Source organism: Epargyreus clarus, unplaced genomic scaffold, assembly GCF_041222505.1.
Source record: "Epargyreus clarus isolate Ecla_fem2 unplaced genomic scaffold, WU_Ecla_fem_2.2 ptg000017l, whole genome shotgun sequence".
Lineage (NCBI taxonomy): Eukaryota > Metazoa > Arthropoda > Insecta > Lepidoptera > Hesperiidae > Epargyreus > Epargyreus clarus.
In genome coordinates, this window is record NW_027332225.1 from 752,441 (window position 1) to 773,620 (window position 21,180).

General features: G+C 35.3%; 1 protein-coding gene across 1 annotated transcript; it reads left to right on the forward strand.

Annotated features, from left to right (window-relative positions):
* The first annotated feature begins 311 nt into the window (after window positions 1-311).
* On the forward strand, window positions 312-18,053 carry Snx27 (sorting nexin 27). Its single transcript, XM_073082343.1, has 9 exons — window positions 312-642; window positions 8,512-8,614; window positions 9,024-9,297; window positions 9,755-9,852; window positions 9,946-10,192; window positions 10,863-11,026; window positions 11,570-11,759; window positions 11,934-12,130; window positions 12,822-18,053. Exons 1-9 carry the CDS (start codon window positions 374-376, stop codon window positions 12,888-12,890), a joined length of 1,611 nt encoding a protein of 536 aa, XP_072938444.1. The 5' UTR covers window positions 312-373; the 3' UTR covers window positions 12,891-18,053.
* Window positions 18,054-21,180: the final 3,127 nt, after the last annotated feature.

Consider the following 21,180-nt stretch of genomic DNA (forward strand, 5'->3'; position numbering starts at 1 on the left):
TTATGCTTTTTAAATTAATTATTATATTCGGGTATTATATTGTAATTGCATTAATAATGGCAATAAAAAGTATATAATAATATTATTAAACAATCCAAGTAAATATATATCAGGTAAGTTGAAATACCTAGCTGATAAAGCTTGTTTTTAATTTAAATTTCATTTTATGCTTCGTTAGAATAAATTATCTTTTACTGGCTGGAGAAGCTGACTGGAACGCATCTTTGGCAAACAACAAAATACATTGTTCTTTAACCATAAACATAGTCTCTGCTCTGACATGTACGTTTGTATTTGTGATAATAGTCTGTGCAGCGCCTAGCGTTCGGTCAACGACATGCTCATCTATCATCTGTGCTCTAAATAGTTCAAAATGGCCGAGACAGAAACCGATAATAACAGTGTTATTCGGCCCGATAAAAATAATAAGGGCCAAGTGGTTAGCAATGGGCCCCGTCGCGTTACTATTTACAAAACGGAGACTGGTTTTGGTTTTAACGTCAGGGGGCAAGTGTCTGAGGGTGGGCAGTTGAGGTCTATAAATGGGGAGCTATATGCCCCCTTGCAGCACGTCAGCGCAGTTTTGGAGCAGGGTGCGGCGGAGCAGGCCGGCATCAGGAAGGGGGACAGGATCCTGGAAGTGTAAGTACTTCATACAGTCCAATTATTACATAATTACCCGTTCGTCCTGTCATCAAGGCTAACTCCCAATCACTCCTTGTTTCAACGTTACTCGCATTCGATTTACTTGGAGGATCAACAAAATTTGACACCTTTGTACGCTGACTCATTGGAACCAGTTTTGCGAAATTGTTTTGCAACGCAAACTTATGCAAATAGTTACTGCAGGAATGCAGTTTTATTTTAAGTTAATCAGTATGCAACTTTATTGTAATACTGTATTGTAGTATTTGTGCATGAAGGAAGTGGGGCTTAAGACCTGTTGTTACAACTGCAACAAGCTATTATTATGTCTGTCTGTCAGTCTTGCAATAACTAATTACTATACATTTACTACTGGGGTCCATTTATTCTTTTAAGAATCAAACACCTACTTACAATGTAAGTTATAATGATTGCAAGATTATAATTTATATGTTGCAAGGAGCACTTATTTAGTTGCTATGTTAGCAAATCATATAGGAATTTATAATTTGAAATGACCATGATAATGTGACCATAAACATAGTGTAGTTATATGTTAACATTTTTATGCTCTACTATTTGCTTGATACTGATGAAGTCTTAATGCATACTTAGAATGTGTAGGTTTTGGTTTCTTGGCTGTATGTAACTTATTTTTAAGTCCTAACCGCTAAAAAGTCTTATAAATACTACTAAGGGCTTATAGTTACTATATTTAAGGCATTGTAGGTAACTCATGAAAGTTTGCTAGTAGTAAGTAACCCTATTAAGAATTATACTATTTGAATATTTAAATTATCCTTACATATAAAATATAAATTGCATATCAAGTAATATAAATAAATTGCTCTAAATTTAAGGAACACATTGTTATCACAGACTGACAAGCCTGCATACGCACATTTGTATAACTTCTTTAAATGTATACCTATTCATAATATAATAAATATTTTTGTATTTCGTTTTTGTATATATGAACATTTTGTAAATAAGTTTCTATTAGTATATAATTTGATTTTTTTTTGTTTAATTAGTATTTAATTTTATTGTTTCAAATATTGTATATAACCTTTTTATTATCCAATAAATTATTTCTCATTAATAAATCAAATTAGGACCTAGCTACACAAACAACTTATATATACACCATTAATATTTTTCCAATAAGATAACTACAGTGTTATCTTATTGGAAAAATATTAATGGGGGCGACTCCCATTGAATAATAATAAGTCAGTTAATAACCATTAAAAAGAGGAATATAAAAAATACTATAAGGTGTTTGTTTTTTTTAAATCTATACTTCTATACTAATATTATAAAGAGGAAAACTTTGTTTGTTTGTTTGATTGTAATGAATAGGCTCAAAAACTACTGGACCAATTTTAAAAATTCTTTCACCATTCGAAACCTACATTATCTACGAGTAATATATGGTATATTTTATATGAAATATATTTCAAAAATAGATTTTGAGGTGGTACAAAGTTTGCCGGGTCAGGTAGTAATTTATAAGATGACAAAATAAACGTATTTTAGCCCCTAAAGTTTCCTTGTAAGCATTTCACAAAAATACACAGCTAAACCAATAAAGAGAAATTTAATTTGAAACCTATTTTGAGCTTGGGTGAACATGACACAAAGAATCAATAGCAATACAAATGAAATAGCCTTGGTCAGTTATTTAATAAATTGCCCAATACCTCTTTGTATGTTTATGTTGCAATATCTTATAAAAATGTATCATTACATATATTAATTAAGTGATAAAAATTTCATAACAAATTTTATTATCACAGCTACTAGATTACATTTTTATACAGTTTTGTTAATGTTTTACACAAGATGCATTTTTATTGACAACCTGTTTTGTTACAGCAATATATTAAAGTTTTTAGTACTAAAAACTTTATTAAATGTGAAAAATAATAATCCTATGTTAGAAGAAGTATGTATACTACTAATATTGTGATATAAAAAAATATTTTCTAGTCTATTGAAGGTTACATACAAGTTAGATTGGTCACTTCTACATAAACACATAAATTAATTGATAATGATAAATTAAGTAATATTTGAAGGATACTTTCAATACATATCCAAGACTATTTTTACTGACTCATTGATAACATCAAATTATGTCGGTTAACAACAAATTGTACTTACATTATGTAGAGTTTTTCTTTGAAGTCTATGAATAGTCAGTAAAAGATTAGTCCACATAAGTGCCACTGACCATTTACAACCAGGTTGATTTATAATGCTCAGAAAAACCTTACAGTTGAAATAATAAGCTTTACATTTCAGTAGCAAATTGCAATACATTTGTATGTCCGATGTATTATAAGGTTTCCTTGAAAACCTTGACTCAAATACACAGTAGTAGTCAGCTAAAGGGCTTTAGATAATACCTCTGTATGTATAATTAAAATGCTTGACATTTTGTTGTTTTTCCATAGGCTTCCTTTGTAAATCTGTTCTTAATTCTTATAATCTTCTATTGATATACACAGAATATATATACAGTTACAATACTTATAAATAATTTTCTGTTGGACTTTTGAGAGCAGTAAAAATAAAAAATCTTTGCAAACAAATTGAAGAAATAATGTGTTATATTGATAAGCGTAAAATAGATATAAATAAATATTATTGGATAAGTTGCAATACAATGTAGATATTATTATCACAGTTAATGCGATTAACAGATATATTTATCTAATGTCATTATAAGTGGTTTACTATGTACTCTTACTCCCATTAAAATGTTCTCTTACTTCCTCAAATAGTAGACCATCTTAATCTCCCCTTACAAGTTCAAAAATTTTCCTTTTCCTATGCAAATATGGTCAAAATAAACTTTTGTCTACCAAACATTTGAAACTTTTGGTGGGCATAAATTGTACAAGATTCATTATTTACATATGTAAGCTAACATTACAGTTGGTGTGTTGTACTCAGTATTTTCATACGACTCATATTCACACACTTATGATTGTAGAATGGCCTGACAATACAATTTCCCATTACTGCTATTTTGTAACTACAACAGCCTTTTTACTGAGATGTTGATAACAACCTCTTGTTTTTCATAAAATCCATTTACATGTAATTGACATTGTAACCAAGTGAGAGAGAGGTTTTTTTATAATTTTTATAGCTTTGTTTTATAGATCATAACATTTTATTATTGTATGTACCAGTAAACAAAAGTAGCCTTTTACTTATTTTGATGTAATGGTTTATTTCTTCATCTGTTGTGCGGGGGACTCCTGAATAGGCAAAAATCCTATTCATTAAGGAGTCTTTTGTGTATTTTATTGTAGCTATGGTTTCCATAAAACAGTAAAAGAAATTGAGTTTGGATTTAGTATATTTGAGATCCAGATTTAGTCATAGTTGTTTGCCTGGTTTGTTAAAAAAATAAAGTATAACATTAACATATAGGTATAACCAGAGATAAAGGATTTTCCTCTGTTATTACAATAGTACAAACATAATACAATCATTTATTGTTCGAGATTAGCTGTTAATGTGAATACACAGATAATAAATAATGTATCTGTTATTAAACACTTACAGGAATTATAACACAACTAGGTTTTGCCAGCTGCCCTGCCTGCACGGGTCTTGTCATGGTAAAGAGTATCCTATATGATTATCCAGCTCGTAAGCTATTTATGTGCAAAATTTCATCCTAATCTGCTCAATAGGTTTTTCGTGAAAGAGTAACAAATATTTATTTATCTCTTACAAAAGATGACCTTTATAACATCAGTTAAAAAGTAAGAAATAAGATGAAATGTGTATTTACGGCGAATGTGCCGATTGTTTAGGTCTGAGCCGATCTACTAAGTAAAGCAAAGTAAGGCAATCAGGTGTTAAATGGGAGATTGTTAGTGCATATATTTTATCGGGGCATCAATCCTTCGAAAGTTACGTTAACTCGTTCGTTTCTGTTATCATTGGATAACAGTCATTAAATTACCTTTGCGTTACCTTGAGTTACCTTGCTGCATGGCTTAGTGACGGTTTGGAAACAATCAAGTAGATTTGGCTACCAACGCGCTAATTACGCTTACCCACATTGGGCATGTACAATGTGCAACAATTCGCCCACATACGACGCAAGTTGGATAAATTTAAGCAGATATGTCGAATATTTTCATAAAGAAGACTAAGACAGTAACGCTGCCAAGTTCCTAAAAAAAGTGCCCCCTACCTCCAAGAAAAAAGTACAGATCACACACTCAGATTCCTCAGCATTCCTCTCAGAATGAAATAAATTTAGACCATTAGACCAGCTAATTATATTTTCTCTAAATAAGAAGAACAACCAAAATCTACAATTGCAAAGGCATTACGCGCTGGTGTTAAAATAAACAGGATAAAAGTGTGCCAACCATCAGGTATGGTGATGTCGAGGAAATCCAATAAGAAGGAAGTGGTGACACGTCTCTGTTACATGTTACAATACGAACGACACAAAGAGAGCCCGACATGTGCAGAAAGCGACGATAAAGTTAATGTGCAACATGAGACTGCCCTCATTTGTCGATCGTAATTGTACCTCTTACAATAGAGCTCAAAAGATTGTAAAACAACGTGGGTTGGTTACAAGAATATTAGCCTACAGTTCATAGTAGGTAACTGTAGTATAATAACTATGAGTACATAAAACATTCTGACGCAATCCCTTGGGCATCTAAAGAAAGAAAAAAATGCATTAATTCCGATTTAAAATCAGCACATCTAAAATTGACCTCATGGAAATACTGAATGTTTTACATATAAAGCGACCATCCTCAAGAGTGACAACGTATCTGTGATTGGTTTTAGTTAGAATCCCTGTTCTATATAGCTCGTCAAACTTTTCTGTATGTGTGGCGGTATAGACAACCTAGCAACCTTGATGGCCAATGGCACCCCTGTCATAGAAATATTAAAACGCCTTTTAACTGTAATTACAGATGTCTTTGTTTCATCAAAATTGCTATGCAAAACAAATGTAAAAGTTGAAATCCGTGAATGATTTCTGAAAAAAAATAGCTATACTTCTATCACGATCCTTGATACTATATATTCAACATATTTGTTTGTGAACCATCTTTAGATCGTTCAGGCGGTGATAAACGAGGCAAGACCCAGATGCAGTCACTCAAGTGACTGGATATATCTGGTGGTGACATTTCAGACCCCGATGCCCTTATTACGATCGAGTACTAATGAGTGTAAATAACGTTCTAAATAGTCTGGTGTCCTAGATATGTCCTTATCAATGCAAGAAATTCGATACTCGCGTTGCTGTTCTGGCGTTTGATACGGCGATCGTGATAATGGTAATTGTTTAATTGCTAATTAATCTGTCCATACAGCACATGGGGTCGAGTCATGTAATTGTCTTGTAGAAAATTGTAAAATTTGTCACATGGCAACGTATCTGCGATCGACTTTGTGTAATATTTTTATTTTATTTTCGATTCGGGTGTACATCTATACATGGGTAACACCTATACATGGGTGAACATCTATACATGGGTAACACCGGGCAATCTCTGGATGCAGTGGGAATAGCGAATAGTGTGGCGCTAACTATGTTTAGTTGGGGACCTGCAAAGTGATGGGTGAGAGATGATGGATGCTACAGAGACCACATAACTTATTAGGAAGACCTTTGATTTGCCTAATACGGGGATTCGTTCGCTTGATTTTAGCATTAATTTTGCTCATCATTCATCAATTTTCTGCACCAAAATCGATCAACAAATATTTGGTTCAAATCTATAAACATTAACGAAACTCCATCCGTTGACAACGTCGCAATAACTAGGCTCTATCGATATCGATGTTTATTTAATAAATTGCTAACGCTTCATTAATGACCGCGGGCTAATTATCGTCATTAGAACACTGGAATTGGGTCTTTTCGCTCGCCTGTTTCTGTTTTGATCTTAGTTTCATTACCGTTGGAACAAAGAAGTCAGTCTAAAATCTATTGAAGTTAGTTTTATAGAGCAATTTTCCGTTGTTGTAAAGCAAGGCGACATCGGAAGAACTCGAATAATTCTCGTGTATTTCGGATTCGTCTTCGAATAAATTCGTTGTGCCTGAAAGATATAGAATGTGTTAGATTTGGTTTTGAAGTGTCTAATTTTGAACTAGTGATATGTTCTAAAAAAGATAGGTTTTCGTGAAAATTTTTGTTCAATTGTGGTGATTTGGAACGGCCTAAGGTGTTAAATATAGTAATTTAACTTCTGCTGAACGTTTCCTAAAAATATTGCCATGTGAGGCATTTGACCGTAGATTATAATAAACTATTGGATTGTGCCGCTTCTAAGAACTTTTGGACGATTTCCGCAAAAGTTACGTTTAGCAAGTGTTTTACAAAAATTTTGCCATGTGACGCGTTTTGAGCTTCAGTTGTTGATTAGTCGTTTGTGTGGTGTTGAAAACTCTTGGACACTTATGGAAAACGAAGGATTGGAAGTGGCATACGTGTTTCGCGGTTCCCCGGTGTCAATGTGTGATGCGATACGGCGTTTGGTAACATGTCGGTCCAGAGGGGTGGTGCTGGGGAGTTTCGTTACTGTTTCTATTATTGTGCCTCCAGCGGCTTCGAAATATACGATCTGGAGGCGCCTGGGCAGGCGTTGGCGACGATTACTGGGTAAGGTGATACACACTACTGTTACAGTCTGTAAGGAAGTTTGATTATATGAGCAGCATAAGTATTATAATGCATAAATATCTATTGAAGTTGGAATATTGCAAATAGAAAATCAATGAGGAGAGGAAAGATAGAAATGTACATGATTTGATTATGGTGGTATCAGTGCTATACCTACCAACTGTGTTCAGCATTACATACCGCATTTTTCTAACATAAAAACTTCGAATATTGAATTAGTTACTTATATATTCTTCAGAAGATATACCAAACTTTTATGAAGTCTTCTTTACGAATTTTAAGATCTGATCATTAGTAGAGCAACGGTTGGGTGCTCACTCACTGCTGCTTGGTTGACTCTTGGTCTTACTATCCATAATAACAAGTAACAACTCGTAATCATTTATGCGAGACTAGCTGACCCGGCAAACGTTGTGTTGCCATATAAATAAAAAAATGTTAAGGGTGAACAACCCTTATCACTCAGGGGTATGATTTCTATGATTCTTTTGTATGGAATAGTTAATACTGTTAACTTTTTTAATTAGGGATGACTGAGAGTGTTATAAACGTAGGAGTAGACAAATATAATCAGAAAGCTTTGAACTGCTAAGCTATCGGGAGGTACACGTGTTATTGTGAGTCAACCATAAAAGATAGACATATGATGTCGAAGGATATTTTTTATATAATTTTAAGGAGAACATTTCCGTCATACATGATTTCTGTGTAGCTTTAACCATTTAGGTTGCACACGCGATGGAAGCTTAAAAAATGGAGTAACTTCTCCCGTTTTCCCAACATTTCCCTTCACTGCTCTGCTCCTACTGATTGTAGCGTGATTAAAAGTATACTATAACCAGCTCAGGAGTATGAAAAATAATTGTACCAAGTTTCGTTAAAATCCGTCGAGTAGTTTTTGTTTCTATAGCGGTTATACATACAGACAGACAGACAGACAGACAGACAGACAGACAGGCAGACAGACAGACAGACAGACAAAAATTTTACTGATTGCATTTTTGGCATCAGTATCGATCCCTAATCACCCCCTGATAGTTATTTTGGAAATATATTTCATGTACAGAATTGACCTCTCTACAGATTTATTAGCAGTATAGATAACAAGAACATATATTTCGAATATTTGATGATGAATGAGTTTTCTTTTGACAGGAATATTTTTATTGTTACAGCAATGGCGTGAACGTCGAAGGTGCCACACACAAGCAGGTCGTGGATCTAATCAAGTCAGGTGGCGACTGTCTCACACTGACCGTCATCTCTGTTACACAGAAGGTAATAAAATATAATCAAAACTTGGGGTATAGAGTGGATATTATTAAGAATTTCATACAAAAACATTGGTCCCACTTAACATTGACACCATTTTAGATTGATTAGTGTTCGACATATATTTCAGAACAATTTATTATCAATTGGTAATAAGTAATGGATGACAATTTTCTTCTCCTTGTTCAGGGGTTATTAATACTATATATATTTCTATGTCTGTGTGAAATATTTACATAAATAGATGACGAGCTAAACGATAATGATAAACGCTTTTTAAATTAAATAGTTTATAATGTATAACGTAGATCTGCTGAACAGATAAGATAACTAACCAAGAACAATTTTATCGATCCCACAATTAAAATGTGAACCTTTGATTGATTTTCAAGTTGCGTTTAATATGTTGCAATAGGAAGCGGAGCGCCTAGAACCATGCGACGACGGCTCAGCGCCCGTCGGGGTGATCGGTGGCGCGGCCAACTCCCGCGCTACCGTCTACCAGCGATACGACTATACAGACAAGCGATCGCTACCAGTCTCTGTACCAGACTACAGATTGGTGATGGAGAGGAATACGGGACGGTCGTATGTGGCCTTCAATGTGCACATGGCCGGGAGACACCTCTGCAGCCGCCGGTATAGAGAGTTCGCGGCCTTACACCAGCAGTTGAGGAAAGAGTTTCTTGGTGAGTTTTTATTGATCTACGTCACCATCTACCAGCGATACGACTGTACTATGTTTCCGTATCGGACTACCGGCAGGTGAAGGAAAGGAATACAGGCCGGTCGTAGGTGGCGTTTAATGTGCTCATGGTCGGGAGACACCTTTGCAGCCGCCGGTATAGATAGTTCGCGGCGTTGCATCAGCAGCTGAGGAAGGAGTTTCTTGGTGAGTCATGGTCATGAGTGATACATTGGTCTATCTACAGACGTGACTATCTACCAAAGATACGACGACGGCCAAGCGTTCGCTACCAAGTGTCGGAATACCGGCTGGTGATAAAACAGTACTCTATATGTTCAGTTCCTAATACGATTTGTAAAGTAAATACTTATAGTAATACGATTTGTAAAGCAAATATTATACTCTAAAATAAATAATTGGTTTACTTATCTATTCATGCTTATTTATATTTTTTCCAGGATTCAATTTCCCGAAATTGCCTGGAAAATGGCCATTCACGTTAAGCGAGCAACAATTGGATGCGAGAAGACGAGGATTAGAACAGTATTTAGAAAAGGTAACAGAATATATTACATTTCAAAACATTGTAGAAAACATTTTCTATTTTTAATTAAATTAACTATTTGTTCTTCTTTGCTTTGATGTCTAGGTATGCGCAGTTCGGGTGATAGCAGAATCAGACGCGGTCCAAGAATTCCTCACGGACTCCGATGACTCTTCAAACCCTTCGCCAGTGGATTTGAAGGTGCTGTTGCCAGATAAGGAAGTGGTCACGGTCTCCGTACTCAAGTCCACAAACGCCGATGATGTGTACCGGGCAGTCTGTGAAAAGATTGGACTGTCGAAAGCAGTGCAGAAGTATTTCTACTTGTTCGAAATCGTTGAGTATAATTTTGGTAAGTCATTTTAATTTATACTGAAATCAGAAAAAATATAGAAATGAATCCTTTATACTTGTATGCTGTAATATTGCAACACTACGGTAAAATTATTTTTATTCACAGTAGATTTTTTGAGAGAAAAAAAAGTCGTATGTATTAAATATTATTTTTTACATATAAATACAATTGAAATAAAACAAAACCAGTTATGGGAGCTGGGCGTCGAGGAAAGAATTGCAGTCTATTTCACGAACGAATTAATACGTTTATTTTATACAAAACAAATTTTATACAACTTCTAACAATAAAAATATATGATGTGATAGGTTGAGTCACTTTCCGCGATGGAGGTGAACTGATCCCACGGCGGACGGCCACCTGCACGTGGGACGCGCCTCGTCAGCGTTGACCGTTCCGCGAAGACACGATCCAGCGTGAGAACGGTGTAGGGCTGGCGCGATGCAGCCTTAACGTGTAGGGCTGTCCCTTACACGTAACTACACTATAAACAATAACACAATAGTCTTAAAAACGTTTGTATTCTCAATGAATAATTCATACCATCTTTATTCTATATTAGAAAAGTGTGAATTATGAAAAATAACAAGTGGTGTCTCAGCAGTCAAATCATAAAATGAATCATATTATTATATTAATACTACTTCATGCCACATATTCATTTCAGAACGTAAACTCCAACCGAACGAGTGCCCCCACTCGCTTTACATTCAGAACTACTCCACCGCGTCGAGCAGTTGTCTCTCGGTGCGCAAGTGGCTCTTCAATCCGGAGCGGGAACTCAGCGTCGGCAAGGAAGATCCTAAGGCCAATGCGTTCATCTTCTGGCAGGTACACTTTGAGGACAAGTGGTCTTAGTTTGGGAAGCTATGTACCTTGATCTATGTTATATATATGATGTTGTAGGAGTAACTCGCTTAGAAATGATGACTTAGTAAATGCCGCGAAATAATACAGACTAAAAAAAATAATTACGTGGAGTGAAGACTAGTATAGATCACACCGGGCATGTTATTTATATAAACGTAGTGGTATAGTCCGCCAAACTGTTAGTCCGCTCCGAATATAGAAACGAGTCGCGTCGCAATAGCAAAGTAGATATTAGCGAGACGAAGGCAGCGCGGGACCCCCTGGCACCCTCCGCTGCCCGTTCTCACCCGCGGGTACATAGCTGCGTTAGTGTGCCCTTACGTTGCTACGGAGTATATGCTTGTAGTTGTATTCGACCGCATTGGCTCTCTGACTGACACCTGCGTGCATTAATTTCAGAGCGGACTTGAAGTTTGGCGTAGACTATACCTATGTGTCTGTGCTCAGAGAGTATTGAAATGTGGCATTAGTTGAATGTATACGTGTTTCTGTTGACGCCCTCAGGCCGTGGAGGACGTGAACCGCGGCGTGTGCGTGGCGGGCGCGCGGCTCTACCAGCTGAAGGCGCTGCAGGACGTGCGGCGCGCGCACGACTACCTCGCCCTCGCGCGCGCTCTGCCCGGCTACGGACACGTGGCCTTCCCGCCCGCCCGCACCGACTGCCGCGCCACGCCCGCGCTCGCCCTCACCGTCGGTAAGCCGCATGGGGCCCGCGTATTCGATCATACGGACTGCCGCGGGCGTACGTGCTACGATATGAATGTTAAACTTCCGGTCGAGAACACTTTAGAGTAGAAATATAATTTTTAAACCACTAAATTATTGTTTAATTTATGTGTTACCTAAAATGAAAAACTCTTGTGTACAGGTTGGAGCGGACTATCCCTGTCTGCGTGGTGCGAGCCGGACGGCGCGGGCGGCGCGGGGGACGCGGGGCCGGCCGCGCTGGTGCCGTGGGGCTGCCTGCGCGAGTGGCGCGCCGACGACGAGGCGGCCGCCGCGCGCCTGCTGTACTGCCACCGCGCGGACAAGCCGCCGCGCGCGCTCGCGCTGTACACGCCCTACGTGAGTACCGCCGCCACTGGTGCCGTAGGGCTGCCTGTGCAAGTGGTACATGGTGTGCGCTTGATACTGCACGCGCTTCGTGAATACCGCGGGCACTGTACGCGGTGCGTCAATACTACTGGCACTGCGCAACGTACGTGTACCGCTAGCACCGAGCGCGACTTAGGTTTCGGTTTGCGCGGACGTTCTTGCCACGGACGTGCAAGATGTGGAATGAACTTCCTTCTGAGGTATTCCCGGAGCGCTATGACATGAGGCTCTTCAAAAAAGGTGCAAAACGAGCTCTCCTTCAAAGCTGGCGATGCATTGGCGACTCCTCTGGTGTTGCAAATGTCCATAGGCGACGTTGACTACTTTCCATCAGCACGTCTGCTTTATCGTCAGGTTCAAATATATATAAAAAAAAAAGGTAGGTGTCGCTGACACTGCCCGGAGTATAGTAGTACCGCTGACACTGCGCATGGTGCAAGAATGCCCGTGACACTGGGATGTGAGTTCCTCTTATACTGTCGCGTGTAAACCCTAAAAAATAATTATTGTTGACATATTTTATATCGACAAGCCGCCGTTTTGAATTTGTTGTTGTTAATTACACTTCAAAAATTTAAAATTAAATTCACATCATCAAATTACATTTAGATCGAAATTACAATTACATCATCGATTTAATTCAATTATTTCTCTTTCACAGTACCAATTCCTATGCAACTGCATGGACAGAATAGCGGAGGAGGCGAGTTGGGTGGACACCGGGGAGTAGGGCGCGCTACCGCCCGTTAGCTGTAAGGTACAACGGTATTACGCTGGGCACGTATCGAATGGCAACACTGGCAGCTGAGCGAACTGTACCTGAGAGGTATGGCAACACTGGAGAACTTATGTATGTAGATTGGTTAGGGAAAACGGAAAAGATATTGCTAAAACAAAATAAAGAATTATTTTTCATGTTATTAGTGTAGTAATATCAAATATATGCAGTGTAATGCACATAGAATCCTATTGGGGCAAGTTTTCATAATTTGTTAAGAGATGGCGCTAGTGTGCTGGTCTCTGAATCACGCTATTGAAATCGTCGTAACATTTTCAGTATTTAAAAACTTAAAATTGAAACTATGTAAGCACAATTACTGTACAGGAAATTTTCTATTTGCTTTGAACTTAATTGATTGTAATAAAGTGATTGCATATTGCATTACACACATACATATCAATGAAGAAATAAAGTCGTTTTTCCTAGCACTGTCGAATCTTCACAAACACACTAAAGTTATTGTTGCCATACGGAAATATTTTTATACGTCAACACTCACTCAACTGTCAACGGTAGCTAGAACTTTTATATGGCAATGTGTTAATAACATTGCCATAATGTTGGAATTGATTTTATATTGCAACCGATATGAACAATGCATTAGTTTTTATTATAAGAAGACGTGTGTAAGCGGCAACATTGGTACAATGTTAGTCACATTGCCATATTGAAAATTTTCTAGTGTAGCAACACCGAGTGTTGCCAATCGAACGATGCCTCAACGGAATGGTGGCGTATTCCTAGTTTACTCAATAAGTGTAGTGATTGTGGAGTGATTTGTTTTAAAAAGAAAACGTAATCAATTATTTATCCGATGGTTTTTTTTTTATCTGTGGAACGGTCGAATGGATAGTTTTGGGTTGCCATCTACAGCGGGATCCGCTTGCTACTGTGATAGGAAATGTTATTCGGTTTTGTTAAAGAAATATTTTTATTATTATCTGTGTACTTACATTTTTTATGGTGGCAACATCGTTGCTGATAGATTTTTATATATAATAACATATGTATGTGTTTGAGATATCTTTTGACTGTTTGTCTGTTTCGCCTCACGGGTGTTTGTATCGTTTACGGGTCTGGCAGACTGGCTACTTTTAGTAACGGCGATTCGCGTTTTGGCGATTGCATCGATGGTACGTCACGTTTTGAAGATTTGCTGCGTTTGGTCGTGGTATTGGAAACGTGCGTTTTAGAGACTGCGTGTATCGCGTTTTTGCGATTAGCGATTTATCGCTTTCGGAGAAGTAAGATCGCCAATCGCCACGAATGGCGTTTTTATGTCTCCGGTGTGGAGCATTTGATTTACGCCGGTTATTATTAGACAATCTATCTAATGTTTTAATCTATCATAGATCGATATTTGGATTTTTTTATACTTGGCATTATCAATTTTCAATCTTTGGTTTAAAAAAAAATTATGGATTGATTATTAATAACAGGCGTAAGATCGGTGTCCTCGCGTTTTTATGTCTGCAGTGTAGAGCGTTCGATGTAGTTGCCTTTCAAAAGCAGCTGTCTCATTGATCGATGCCTAAAAGTAGCTAGTCTGCAACGGCTCTCACTTATCAATTACAATTATATTATAAGCGTTAAACTCGAATAGCTCTTCTATTAGACGACGGTTGGCATTTAGGAGTATTGTCTATGTAATTATTCTTAGTGGAAATATATCTCTAATATTAATAATGTTTGCCAACCTCGATGAAAGAGTGAGATTATTAAAATAAGATTTGCTATCATGCCAGGAAAGTAGAAATTATGAGGTAAAGATAATCTTTGTTTTTGTATGGTTGACTAAAGTTGTTGGAGGTGTCGTGAGTTGTGCTAACTTAGTATTTGGGGAACACTACTGCCTATAGGACATATAAAATCTTGTGGCATGTGAGTTTTCCGGACGATGTTTTCCTTCAACGTCATAGTAAGTGATAAATAAATGATGAGTTAGTATTACAAATATAATTTTGAAAAATGGAGTGTTCCAACTTAGTTACCTGGGGGAAAAATATGTGTGTCACGTAATTAAGAAGTTTTAAAAATTCTAAGGGTTAGCTATGCGTCTATTAAAATATGTTAGCATCGTTACTCAAACAAAGATTATCTTCATCTCCTTTTATCATAATGCCACAAAAAGCAATTATGCATCAAACATTGTATAAAAACATATTACAATTAAACTTAATCAAATACCTTTTAAATCAAGACAAATGACATGCGCTTTAGGAGTATATTCTATTACTTCGTAATCGGGTAGTTTATAAATATTACTACTGTTAGGTGATGTTCTCGTTATAGTGAAAGTTTATTGGTCCACTTTGCTGCCACAATGCAACTTTGAAAAACAAGCGTTATAATTGCGGGTAGAATGATATTTCATTCATAAAAATACCACTATTACCTAATATAAAAATATGATGAAATAATTGATAAATTTTTCTAAGGTCGTTCAAATTTTACAGGCTTTAATTATTATTTAATACAGTTGGTTATAATTAATTAAATGAGTACGATGTCGATGAATATATTTTAATTAACGTTGTCATTTCATTGATTTATTAAGGTAGTGTAATCCTTGAAGCGGTGGCACTATCGTCACACCTGTGTCTATCTTGTAACAGCAGTGTTCGACTTAATGCAACGTGTAGATGTATTCGGCAAGTGAGGACGAATTGTTCGCAAGTAAAACTATATTTTTAGGGTTCCGTACCCAAATGGTAATAACGGAACCTTATTACTAAGACTCCGCTGTCTGTCAGTCTGTCCGTTACAGGGCTCTATCTCTTGAATCTTAATAGATAGATAATTCAATTTTGAAAATAGAAGTAGCAAAGATACATTTATCAATTATGGCCATTACCGATAGTAAACATCTGTTATCGACTTCAAATAGGAACAGACCACTTTACATGGTTGCGATTACACGGGTGTTGTTGCTCCTGAGGACTTAAGTTGGAATGCCTCATTATTATCTCTGTTACAATACTTTTTAAACCAGAAAAGCAGCTTAACACTGCTGTTAAAAGAACAGGCGTAGTTTTGGTGCCACCGTCGATTGATCTTAAATCATTTTAACTATACAATAATTAGAAACAGCAAAAAATCGCCCAGTAACGTAATTCATTGTAAAATACATATTGTCTCTCTAAGCCTGAATGTGTTAAAATTAACGTATTAATTTACATTATTTCACGTTTTAAAAAAATCGATTTGCAACTCGTTTGAATCGTTTGAATGTATCTGCCTCAATCGTGACTTATTCGTTTGTAATTCGCTGTTTAGTAAAGTAATGTTTAATTAATTGTGAATAAATTTGGTGTTTAATTAAGATAAATTCTTAGCGTGTGCGTAACCACGGGATTTGTAAATTTTATCAAAAATTTCATACTTTTTTCGGGTAATCAGTAACCCATGTCAATATTTAATATTATCTTTTATCTTGGTGTGAAAGCCTCGTCAAAGTCGGGTAAAACATTTTAAAGATAACAATCAGGAGCCATGCTTGAAAATTTGGCATATATTTTGAAGTAATACAGATATGATTTATCTTTTTGTCTTCAACTATCCAGCGTCGCTAGTGAATCGTTTAGAAACTAAAATTTGTCATTGCAATTTAACGGTCGTCGATTCGGTTGGTTTGGAGGCCCAATAAGCCCCAAAGAATACCGCTTTCTTTTGTTCATTAGAATACTTCTGATGTTAATTAAAAATTAAATTCAAATTTAGATTTTGGCACAATATCCTAGAGACATGTTTTTATTGAAATATTTTTATGATATCGGTTCTGTTAGTAAAATTTACCCTAAAATTCATATCAAACAAACGCAAGCTAAGAAATGAGTGTAGTTAACTAATAAAAATAATTATGTCAATAATCACGATTAAGATAGTTTGGTTTCAAATAAATCATTAACATATACCAGTATTATGATAACGCGATTTTTAGTTACACATATGTTATAAATTTAATATAATTGGTGCCATATGCATCTTTTCTAAATTTATAAGAAACTATTTGAAATAATCAATTCAGTATGTTTTAAACAAAATCTTTTTTTTATTTTCATACATTTTTTAAATACAAGATTAGATTAGTTAAATCAATAATGTAATAATTATTAACAAAATATCTTTAAAGAATCTTCTATATCTTTCACTCTTATAATTTCTTTTTGATGTCATTTTGTTTTTTTAACTTGAAAAAGCGATTCCGTAACTTTACATTTTACATTACATTAGTGAATCCTCAACATAAAATTTATATACTTAGATAATCAATGAACTATATAAAATAACTAGTTTTAAAAATAAATATGCTGCGAAGATTGGTAAAATGGGGGTTAATGTTGATTATATAGGTGTTTTGCCCATAGTTCAAATAACAGATGTCATTAAAATTGTGATTGTTTTACATATTATTATTGTATATAGATATTTATGTTAAATAGAGTATTATGGCTTATTTTGCTATTAAAGTTCGTTTGGCAAAATCCGCTGAAATCCGTGTGTTTATATTGTACACGTATTTCAGGCAGAAGTAGCTTATCTGTCTTCCTGATACAGTCTTCCTTCCAACCACTGTCGGTTATGAACATCTGTAATCAATCCCAGATAGGATTGGAATCCTAACTGAGATCGTACGCAGATGGACGAAGACTAAGTTGGTATGCCTCGTAAAAGCATATTTCCCTTAGCTCACCCTTCAAACCAGGAAACAACAGCGCTTAAAACTGTTGTTATAATGCAGACAGTACAAAATCCGTGCAACGAATCGCGCGGAAAATCCACTTCTATATAAACGCACCTTGGAATAGTAACAATATTGCCATTCGAACGGAAAACTTATTACTCTAGTATAAGATTTAATGTTTATTGTATTTCACATGACAACAGTGTGTGACGAGTACTTAGTAATAATTTGTCTGTTTATTTTAAATCATATCAAATGTAAGTTTATATACATTTAAAGATGGCGGCTTTGTATGTTAAATTATGAAATATTAAATGAACTGTACGGCAATCTCTATAATAGTTATTTGTATGTTTGGAATATACGAAAAATATACATATTTGGAGGTAGACACGACATACACTATGAATATTAATCATTACTTATATGAGTTACCACATATGAGTTTGTATTAAGTAAATATGTTATTTAAAATGGGGACTGCGTCTGAAAAAACGTTCAAATTACCTTTCCATCATTGATATTCTAGAAAAATAAATACAACATAACAGTATTTGAAATGTCATTACTTTGTACTTTGATGTCAATGTCAAGTTGACATATGTCGACTTCGCTCCGAAACGACGCAAATGTCAAGAGATTTCTTATGAATGAGATCTATGGCTTCAACTGAAAATGGGTCTACCTTGGGTCAAATCTGGAATATTCCGTGTGTAAGATCTGTATTTACGTATATAGTGTCTATCTCAAATAGTATATATCGTTATCTAAATACGTTTTATATGAACGCGGTTATATTGTGCAATATGTCTGTTCTTGTAAGGACAGGTGGGAACAACTGTAATGCAGCTTTAGTTGTACACAGCCGGCTCTGTTCGTTGTTAAGGCCACTTAATACTGTATTTTTATAATATTCGATTGCGTTTGTCCGAATGGATGTGTTATTGTAGAATGTTTGGTGGGAATGAGCGATTTTAATTAATTATGATTACAGATATTGTCTTGGTAGAGAAATGCGATGAAATGATGTTTTTAGAAAGACTGGAATACAAATGAAGATTAAGTAGTTATATGTATTGTATTGTCTCTTATAAATTAAAAGAAATGTCACAAAGAGAAAATTAGTGCCTAATGCTATTTTGATGTTGAGAAATTTGTCGTGTTAAAAGTAAAATTAAGTTTTTTTTTTATATTTGTATAGTTTTAACTGGCACATTTTGATGATGCAGAGCAGACATAGACAGCATACCTATGGTGGAATCGTGGAGTCGATTATAAGGATTAAAATCGCTCATTTCCTACAAAATTTTCATAATATTAATATAATCGCTAGATGGCGCTACTGCATAGTTTATCGTATGTTTTTTCTAGTGTTGCTATGTTGAATAATCTGTTAATTCTCTATTGTATTTCAAGGATTCTATTGTTTTATTATTAGCAGTTATCGTCTAAGACATGAGGTTCTAATGAAGTATTGAATGTTGATGTAATATGTATGAAATTTAATACTATTCAAATGTATAATCCGAATCGTTAAAGATTAGAATGGAAATGCGGGCTTGTATAGTGCTGAATATAATTAAAATAAAGATATTGCTAATATTATTATTTTTTTCTTTTCTAATACTTACATACAAGTTTATTGTGTAACATTAATAATGTTTAATCAAATAATATAAGTGTTTAAGTTTGATTTAATACTTTGTGTTTACTCTTTATTATTCGAAGGTTTGAGTAGCCAAGTGAATAAAAAGATGTTACATATAGAAAATCGTATATTTACTAGAATATTATAAACCCACTAGGCGTAATAATTTAAAAATATTTTTTCGTCACATTATACAGGGCGAAAGAGATGCGAATATGGTTTGGCAGAGACAGCATGAGATTGGCCGGAATTTTATTCTAATCTATAACGATTCGAATAATAAGTAATGTTATTGCTTAATAAATAACGGTTTCTGTAGCGGTGTTAATTTGGTTAATTATTATAGTGAATTTTAAACTTGTGAATTGATGTATGACTAATGTGAACTATTAAAATAATATAACATTTAAACTATACATAACTTAGTAATAGTCACGTGTAAGCCAATAACGAATTTTACAATTTATTTTTAAACTTTAATGATATGTAAAAAAAAGAAATAAAACATTTTTGTAGACTTTGAAATCATAGCTTTTACATCGCTACGTAAATAAATATTATCTTATAAATACGATATACGCTTTAGTACGAATGTCTGTATGTATGCAACGGTAACAATGTTAAGTGTTTCCTTTTCAGGATGTTTGTACAATTTTAAGTGTTTAAGTTTTAAGACAAAATAATGTTGAAGTATCGTTGCATACATACTCATAATTATTATCACTGTGAAGTTTACATATCATCTGATCCGATACCGTATCGGACGAAAATATATCGTCGTGTTAAAAAATAATGTACTTTAAATCTAAACATTTTTATTCTTACGAGTATAAGGATATTTTTACGATTTGATACCGATGTCGGATTGAATAATATGAAAACGTTAACGCAACCGCAAAGCAATATTAAGAGACAAAATCCTATATTATAATATCATAAGCAAATTATCACTTGAGTAGTGTTTTATATGATGTACATTCCAATTTCTCTTAGAAATAGCACTTGTCCTTGTCTTGTATGGGCAGAGAGAGCAGGACAGCAACAGCGGCCATATTGGTTCGACTCGTAGCGAACGAGATAGCCATATACGACGTACCTAAAGTGCAATAAGGAGGGGTGATGAGGCAAACTAAAGAAGTAATGACTGAAATGTATTGCTGTCTTCTTTGTACATGCAAGACGAGGCGTAATAGGTATATGATTATTGTATGAATCACAGTTGTATGTGTAAACTAATCAGTATATAGTTCACTTAAATAAATTGTACTAAATTATGTGGTCTTTTATTTAATTGCTTCCGTGTCGTTTAGTGTTTGAAAGACAAAGGTGATAAAATCTAATGCTTATATGTTTAAAAAGGTATATACACAAACTTGTGGTATATAGCTAACATTTGTCTTAAGTCTATTTTGACCATCCATCTATTAAGTTTTTTATCAACCCGATAGTTTCCCTTAAATTCGACCATAGGAAAATTAATTACGATCAGAAAAATGAAATAATTATTATTTGATTTAAAACACAAACAAATATTGATCCCCATTCTACAATCGGCCCGTTCGGAATTTGACATCGCAATTCCCGAAACGTGTTCGCGTTTACAAAATTATCCTCATTGTAAAAACAGGAATACAAATTTTACAACTGGATAGGTTTTGTGTCCGGATTCGATCGTCAATGGATGTAGTCCGCGTAAAATTGGTAGTCCGCTCAGAATGTCAGTGGCGGACTAAGATTGTCGGAGGCCCGGGGCGGACAGTTGAATGGAGGCCTAGTGTAAAAAGTTCCCCCCAGGATCGGAGGTCCGGGGCGGACTGTCCCTTCCGATTAAGTCGCTAGAGCTGAATTTAGAAATGAATCGCATCGCCCTAGCAAATTGTATGACTACACTTTCTCGCAACAACTTC